The sequence below is a fragment of the Astatotilapia calliptera genome, chromosome 8 (genome assembly GCF_900246225.1).
Source record: "Astatotilapia calliptera chromosome 8, fAstCal1.2, whole genome shotgun sequence".
NCBI lineage: Eukaryota > Metazoa > Chordata > Actinopteri > Cichliformes > Cichlidae > Astatotilapia > Astatotilapia calliptera.
Genome location: NC_039309.1, coordinates 7,108,544 through 7,117,164, shown reverse-complemented (window position 1 = coordinate 7,117,164; position 8,621 = coordinate 7,108,544). Strand labels below are relative to the sequence as shown.

Sequence of the window (8,621 nt, the reverse complement as noted above, 5' to 3'; positions counted from 1 at the left end):
TTAAACGTTATTACCGAGCGTAGACAAAGCATTTCCTTTTTTTTTTTTTTCTTTTTTTTTTTTTTTGAAGGCTTTGAACTTGCCCACGTAGTCTCGGTTTCAAAAGTCGTTTGGGGTTTGTTTTGTTTTATCTGCAAGGCCGACCCATTCATGCAGCTGCCTCAATACATAGGCAAGAAGAGTGTAATGTACTTGTTTACATGGGTTAACTGTCATGGTGAATATTAGTCACTGAAAAAAGGCTGAGGCGATGTTAAACAAGGCGGTAGTGCCACCTAGCCAGTGTTCTCATCTGACTGTGTTACTGGGGTTTTGCAAAGTAATGACCAGCTGAAGAAACATTGACACAAATAAACTCAGTACATAAAATTAAAATATATTTAAAATATATTTAATTCTGTCCAATGTGTTAAAAAGCTTTTAGTTGTGTACTTTTGTACTTTTAACTTTTGATTCATTTTTAACCCAACCCCTATTTCCCATGAGAGACTTTGCCTTTTACCACCCTACAAATACAACGTGTTCTTGATGACTCATGTCTTTTTCGTGCTTTTGCATGAGTGTCACATTATGACTGTAGAACAGTCACTGGTGTCACACAGACCGTTCGTTTGCAGACCGTCGCCTGCATATTGTAGCTGTTTACTGTCACCAGGGGGCAGTGTCACAAACAACAGATCTGTGAAATCACAGGATATCTGGCAATGCAACCTATGCACAGCCCCATCCGTGATCCATGATGAGCTGGGTGCTCTTTTGTTGTTGTTTTGTTCGTTTGTTTTTATTGCAGACTCTTCCACGTAGGGTCTGTGTAGGCAAATGCCCATGCAAAAGAATGCTAAAACATGGGCTTTACCTGGTTAAGTAAGGCATATACTGACCAACTTTTGGTTTAAAAAAAATAGTATTTTACACAAAAGTACAGCCATGTCCTAGTTCAGCTTCAGTTGGAATCTCTTCAAGACATTATGTAAACATTTTAAGCATAAAATCCTTCCTTTACGTTCTTCTAACATTTTTAAATATTTTTTAAAAGGTTTTACACGGTCTTCAAAAAAAGGAATTCACAATTAAGTGGCTTTAAAGTTACTCAGTTATATACCAGTGTCCTTTCTCCTTATTACATCAATTCATCAATTTTCTCTCCATTTGCGGTGTCTAGAGCAGAGGGGGGCAATTAATTTTCCCAAAGGGCCACATGAGAAACTGGGACTGTTTAGAGGGCAGCACCAATAAGCTGAAGTCAATTATATTAATTTTACCTCTTTATCACATTGGTGAGGGACCTCCACAACACACCCAGTTTCTCATGTGACCCCCTTGGGAAATGTAACTGCCCACTGGCCCCATGGTGTAAAACCAATCCTAATTGATAGAGGGTGAAAGGGGGTGTACACTCTGGATATGATGCTAGTCTATGACAGAGCAACCACAGGGAGAGGCATGAACATCCAAACTCCACACAGTAACATGCTGGTTGATCAGAAGGTTCAAATTCCAAAACGAGCTGAGCTGAGTTAAATTTGCATTAAACTCAGTTTATTTATATATATTTTCTCGGTAAGAAAATAATGTGTAAATTTTCTAGAAAAAATGAAAGGTAATAATGGTATTTTTTTTATTAATCATATCGCCCTCATATGAATTGAAAATCTAATCACACACTTTTTGAAATTAAAGAAACAAAATAAACTTTGATAAATATACCTAAAGTGTTAAAACATTAGGTAGCAAAATCACTCTAAGCTTCATTAGCCTATTGCACTATTGCAACAACAGTGTTTGAGACCTAAATATATTAGTGGAGAAATATAAGGCAAATATTAACTACTAAAGGCAAATGGATACATGTGCTGATTATACTGAGCAAAAATGGATGACTGTATATGACTTATATGACTGTATATCAACAAAAAGGACATAAATATCCCTCGAAGGCCTACTGTTCACAGACTCACAGTCACCCTTCCGGATGTTATTAGGTAAGTGAGACAAAAATAGTTTTGACATGTCCTTTGCAGTGACCAAGCCCCTCTCCACTTGGTTCTGTCAATCAAAACCCAAAACAAGATGGCAGGCTGTGGGAGCTGGGTCTTCTTTTTAACAGGCAAGTTCACTCGTAAAATTATTTAGCTTCATCAAAGAACAACTTTCGCTGACCTTCCTCAACATTAATTATCAACTCTGTGTTATTTAGTAAAAACACTCGCCCTTGATATCAGCTTTTAAGGACTGTGCGTAGGATTCTAGCATCAGGATGTGTGTGTTGTCATTTTTTAATGTCAGATTTAAGGTTTTGTTTGCCTTTTTTGACCCTTCTTATAAACTGTCTGGTGTGTTTTTTACACTTCCACACAGTGTGTTCTGCCAGTTTGTTTGAGGCCAGTTCTGACATCAAAGTTACCATTCCTGTGGGGAAGTTTTTTACACATGAACTGTTTAGAGAGACTTTCCAGAACGACTTTGAACCTTTGGGCAAAGTCTACGGTGAGACAGAATGATCTAAATTCAGTTAAAAGGATAAGACATCCACATGTGTTAATGCTGTTTTTCTCTGCTCTTTTTGTGTTTTGCAAATCAGGCATATTGTACAACGACCCCATAATATTTAAGTGCAACAAACAGAATTTCCCAGACCTCCCAGAGTGGTTGCGCTTCACCCAAAGGAACCCCTATGACAACGGCTTCTTGTATGGCACACCAATGTCTCCAGGAAAAAGTATAATTGAGGTGTGAAATCATCATTTACACCAACATTGGCACAATATTCTTCCATGCTGCACATCTAACATTCACCTCTGGCCTTACTTTTGCACATTCTTCTGTCGTGATGGTAGGCCAAACAAAGATAACATTCCAGCGCAGCTACAGTGGAGACAAATATGAAAAATATGCGGCTATCAAAAACAGCTGTCAAGATTTGTTGTCAAATCCCCAGAGACAAAAGCCTTGGGCCTCTTCTCTTCAGCTGCTATTTTGAACCAACGTTAAAAATTCAGGAAGTAAGCTGTCTTTGAAGAAGAAGAGATACAAATGTCAGAAGTAACACTTTAGTCTCAACCAAACAGAATTTATTTCAGTTAGAAAACATGCTAAATTTTTGGTGTAAACACAGAACACAGCTGTATTCTGATTCAAAACTTTTCCCATTGTAACAAACTACACGCCATTTTTTAAGTGCATTAATTTTTTGCTTTTGTTTAAACAGTTCATCCTGTTTTGTTTTGTTTTTCGCTTTTCTTTTTACAGAACAGTGAACATAAAGTATTAAGCAGCTATACAGCAGAAAATGTAAGATATTAAACTAATCTTCACCGCTTTATTTTCTTTATTTTCGTTTTAGTGTAAGTCTTAAATTATTAATATATCTCTAGATATATAATAACGAATTGGTTTTGAAACAGATACTTTTTGTTACTGTAAGCAAAAACGTTTTTCATACACTAATGAGCAGACAGCAGCTAAAGGGAAATTGACAGCAAATGGAAAAGCGGACATTCAAGTTTTGCAAAAAGTGCTCCTGGAATGCATATGAACTGTCATAATCTTAATAATATTACATTTCATTCTGACAGATTTATGCCACCAACCAGCGGAGCTATGACACAGTCAGACACCTTCTCATAATCAAAGTCGTTCCAGGTATTTGCGATGAATCCGTCCCATTACGTTTAAGTCCCAAAATAATAGTTATAATGAATGAGGGTGTGTCAAATGTCGAAACTCGCCGGTGTATTTACAGACAAGATTCTGCCCTATCAAGTCGAAGTCTTCATCAAGCTGAGAGAGATTGAAAAAGTGCTGCCCTCTACTGTTCAGGATGAGATAAAGCAGGATTTGCAGAAGCTGTGGGACACAGAGACCCTGGAAATGATCAACATCACCAACGCCCTCGATCGTGGTGGCAGAGTTCCACTCCCTCTTGCAGGGCACTTTGAAGGGTAAACTTAGATCTGTACATTCTTATACATACTGGGTTTATTTAAAATTATGTTTTTTTTAGTACTACTACTTAAGTTTGTTGTATTTTATTAGCACCGTGTTTGCTGCTGTAACAGAACTTGCTTTGGAAAAAAAATGCATATTTAGTCAAATTTGATTTGTGACAGTGTGTATGTGAAGGTAGGGTCAGAGGAGTATTTCTCCAAATGTCTCCTGAGGGTGCTGACACTGGAGAACAAAAAGCAGTGCAAGGAAGAGGCCAAAATCAAAGTCCCTGGAGAATGCCACTTCTGCATAAATCCAAGCAACTGTATCACCTGGTGCAAGACGGAGCTGGTGAGGCCAGAAAAGATGCACACCCAAGAAGGAACATATATATAAATATATATGATCAAAGCCTCAATTGATTATTTCATTTTGTCTCATTAACTACTAAGCAGAAGCAAACAGCATAAAGCTGTTTATCTCATCTGCTGCTCTGTGCTTCATTTTAATGCTCTTCCTCCTCCTGCAGTTTGATCTGACAAAGATGAAGCCGAAGCCACCTGCTCCCACTATGGGTTCAGGGATTTTGGAGGCTGGAGAGGACTTCAAACCTCTGGAGTCTCCCCCAAACAGAGACTATTTCCCAGACTACATCGTGACAGTGATTGTGCCCCTGATCCTCGCCATCATCCTGTTTCTGCTGCTGGCTTACATCATGTTTGGCAGAAGGGAAGGAATGTATGTATCTAATTTTAAATCTAATCTCTGAATAAATATGTAAAGGCTTTGGATGCCAAACTATATTTTTCCCTCTTCCCTCTACTGGGATTTTATGTAGTCATCCAAGTGGGATAAATTCCACCAAGGATGGGAATCTATTTAAACATATTTAGACTTTTGATTGATCCAATATTAAACGGATATTTTACTCTTTTTCTATAGTGGCAAAAGGAATGCAAGAACAAACCAGTAAGTACTTTGTTTATAACAGATTTTGAAACCTGATTGTTGTCTTTCAATTTAAAACATGATCTGATGGTTAACTTTTTACTACCAGTCAGCTAAGACAGCATTATAAGTGATATTTCACAGAATGAATCTGAAATATAGTGCAGCAAAAATATTTCCAAGCTTGCAGAAAAAAAAATCTGTATGTGATGTGTGCTGCAGAATTCAGCTGTACCACCACTACACCATCCATGAGAACACTGACGAGCTGAGGACCATGGCTGGAAACAGAGGGGTGCCTCCACCCCTCTCCACACTGCCCATGTTTAACAGCCGGACTGGAGACAGGGCCTCCCCGCTGCAGTCTGACAGCATCCCACTCATCATGGCCCAACAGTAAGCACCACACCCATTAATTCCTATCAGTTATGTGCACTGAGCTGCCAGTCTATTAGGTACACAATAAGAACCTAATGTAACACCACTCTAATGTTGCTCTGATGATGCACTGGGTTGTTCTGATCAGGTATGCTTCTCCTGTCATTTTCCAAATAGTATCGCAGGGTGGAAATTTGACAGCACTTTTCTATTTTCTCAGTTCTTTCAATTTTGCAAACACCACTTGTTGAAACGCATCCCCAAACCTGCTGTTTCTTTCAGGTCATGTGTAAGTTCTTTGCTAGATTTCCAAAAAGATCACTTTAAATATTTACAAAAACATCTTCCTCCTCAGAAGCAATACATACTGTATGTATATGAGGGGTGACTCAAGTCTTTTGCTCAGTATTGTAAAACAAAGGAAGCTTATAATAAGTTACATCAAAAGTCATTCTTGTGTCCATGAATCAACACCATTTCAATAGAAATTGTAACCAAACAGCCGTCACAAATTACCAAATGAAAATCTACATACTCAAATATGTTTGTATGACCATCAGTTTACAATCTGAAGTATTTTGTTTATGAGAGTATAGCATATAAAGAATAAGTACTAACATCTCATCACACCTGCCATCTGCTGTTGGTGAAGTTAGTGTCACTATTACTGCTGTGTTGCATGAGTTATTCTCCAACAGTTGTAATAAATCATAATAAATAAAGTAGTTTTTAATTGTATTTATTTTCTTACTCTCTTGGTAGAGATCCATACAGTGACACACTGCCCAGGTAAGCCCATTCACAGGATTCTCCTCCGCATTGATTCTGCTCGGTGTTGCTGATTATTCTAAGAATATTTTTTTGTGTGTGTTTACAGGAAGTGAGAGCAGCGATGGATAAGATATAACACATGGAGTATTATTAATAACCTCTCTGAGACACAGTTTGTGGATTATATTTGCATTTGGATATTATAATTTCTTCCTGTTTGGGTTCCATTAAAGTAAATGAATAGTATACTAATAGCTCAGATGTTGTGTATATCAAACTAATTATTGTCGCACGTTGTAAACTAATACATGGGTCATTTTATAAACACTGAAGCATGTTTTGTGGATTAAATATTTCTTTGGTTCATAAAATATTTTGTTTATATTTATTAATTTCTTAAAGGGTATGTGATGACTAGTTGGACAAACTTTGGAAGAAATCCATTTGATTTGGTTAACCCAGGCTGCTAAAAATGTATATTATATGAATTATTATTCATTCACGTATTATTATATTCCAGCAAAAAATCATGTTCTTACTCTGGCATGTTCTATGACTGACCTGAAAGATGCTCAATATCCATTCTTTATATTCATCTTATCCTTCTTTAGTGGTAATACAATAAAAAATAAGAAGGGATAGCTTCAGTTTAGATATGCTTTTAAACACAGGTTGTACATGCAGTAGATGTCAGGCAGAGGTAGGGTTTGAAAGTTGGCATTCAGCACCTGCAGCACGCATGCTCTGCTTTATGAGCTCAAAGTAGAAATGCTTTGTTTACACTTTGCTTTAGAGAATCAGCAGCTGTAGCATTAAGGGAGCTAGAAAGGATAAAGATGAGCTCAAATGTATGTTTAATTTGGATCTGTGTGTATGCTGTATATACAAAAAAAAAAACAGGATATTTTTTTATTCTTATTTCTTACTATAGTTTTGTATACACTCACTGGACATTTTATTAGTTACACCTTCATAATACTGGTTTGGTGTCCCTTTTGCCTTCAGAACTGCCTCAATTCTTAATGGCATAGGTTCAACAAGGTGCTGGAAATATTCCTCAGAGATTTGGATCCATGTTAACATGATAGCATCACACAGTTGCTGCAGATTTGTTGGCTTTACTTCCAGGATGTGAATGTCTACATCCCAAAGGTGCTCTCTTGGATTACGTTCAGGTAACTGTGGAGGCCGTTTGAGTACCAATGAAGTCATGTTCAAGAAATCAGTTTGAGGAGATCAGAGCAACTGTGACATGGTGTGTGATATCCTGCTGGAAGACACTGGGGTCATAACGGGATCAGCATGGTCACCAACAATACTCAGATGGGCTCTGGCATCTAAACAGTGATTAGTTGGATATGGAGCTCATTCCAGGCGATATATTTCCACTCTTCTACTGACCTATTCTGGTGATTCCATTTTAATTGTAGCTTCACTTTCCTGTTCTTACCTGACAAGATTGGCACCTGGTGTGGTCTTCTGCTGCTGTAGCCCATCTGCCTCAAGGTTCAACATATTTCTTGTTCAAATATGCTCTTTGAACGTGATTGTAACAAGTATTTGAGCTATTGTTGCCTTCCTATCACCAAAAATCAGTCCAGCCATTCACCACTTTCTCTTTTTTAAACATTCTCTGTAAACCCTGGGAAAGCTGGGAAAATCCCAGCATATAAGCAGTTTCTGAAATACTCCAACCAGCCAGTCTGGCACCAACAACCATGCCACATTCAAAGTCACTGAAATAGCCTTTCTTACCTAATCTGCTTGAGTTGAAGGGGATTTATTTCACCATGTCCTAAATGCGGTGAGTTTCTGCCAAGTGATTGGGTGATTAGATATTTGTGTTAATGAGCAGTTGAACCCTAACAAAGTGGCCGTGAGCAGAGAGATACATGTGGGTTGTCTCTGCTATGCAAGTAAGCTGTGATGTTCTGATTCACAGCATGATTTTGTTTTGTTTTCTTTCTTTTGTTTGCTTCTTATCCTGACCGGCTTTACACGAGTGATGTTGTTTTTATCTATAAATATCTGTTTTCTAAGTCACCTCATCATCCTCATCATCATCACCTCGTCACATTCGGTGAGTTGGGCTGTGACAGTATGAACCACTAATCAGTTTTGCCAGTAAATTGTCTAGTGACAAAGCAAACTATGAAGAGGAGATCAGTTCAACAGTTTACAGATCATTCATCACTTATGGCTGGATCAAAAAGAGGTTCACCCTCTTCTTAAAGGGTTGCAGCTTTTATCTGGTTTTGCAGGATGAAAGCCTATGAAGCCTGCAAATAATAGCAGCTTTGCAGTGCACTGCAGCAGTAATTTTCATTCCAGTTTGCTTCTGTGCTTTGCCTGCAGGAAGCAGCCATTGTTGCATTAGACATCCAGAAGGAGTCGCTGGTGGTGTATCTTCATTTGGTATGGGCGTTTTCTCTTCTGAGACAAGCATTCATTTCTGCAAAGTTAGCTCCTTGTTTTTCAGTGTGACAAGGAAACAACTACGGCTGCTTCACTGATAATTCAAACTGCATTTTGCAGTATTTTAGGTTTGGTTTCTTAAGAAATTTAGCTAAGGAGCCAATAACTTTTTTAGGCACAAA

At 38.0% G+C, this 8,621-nt stretch overlaps 1 protein-coding gene across 1 annotated transcript; it reads left to right on the top strand.

Annotated features, from left to right (window-relative positions):
• The first annotated feature begins 2,029 nt into the window (after positions 1–2,029).
• sgca (sarcoglycan, alpha) lies at positions 2,030–6,351 on the top strand. Its single transcript, XM_026177605.1, has 11 exons — positions 2,030–2,107; positions 2,359–2,487; positions 2,582–2,730; positions 3,576–3,642; positions 3,743–3,941; positions 4,110–4,278; positions 4,457–4,665; positions 4,870–4,896; positions 5,098–5,271; positions 6,016–6,042; positions 6,131–6,351. The coding sequence occupies exons 1-11, from the start codon at positions 2,071–2,073 to the stop codon at positions 6,135–6,137; spliced, it is 1,194 nt and encodes a 397-aa protein (XP_026033390.1). The 5' UTR covers positions 2,030–2,070; the 3' UTR covers positions 6,138–6,351.
• The last annotated feature ends 2,270 nt before the right edge of the window (positions 6,352–8,621 follow it).

Excerpts from the sequence above, each read along its gene's own strand:
- sgca (XM_026177605.1), top strand. The coding sequence starts at position 2,071 with ATGGCAGGCTGTGGGAGCTGGGTCTTCTTTTTAACAG. Across the intron at positions 2,108-2,358 it reads CTGGGTCTTCTTTTTAACAG|TGTGTTCTGCCAGTTTGTTT; the intron begins GCAAGTTCACTC and ends ACTTCCACACAG. Across the intron at positions 3,942-4,109 it reads CTTGCAGGGCACTTTGAAGG|TGTGTATGTGAAGGTAGGGT; the intron begins GTAAACTTAGAT and ends GATTTGTGACAG.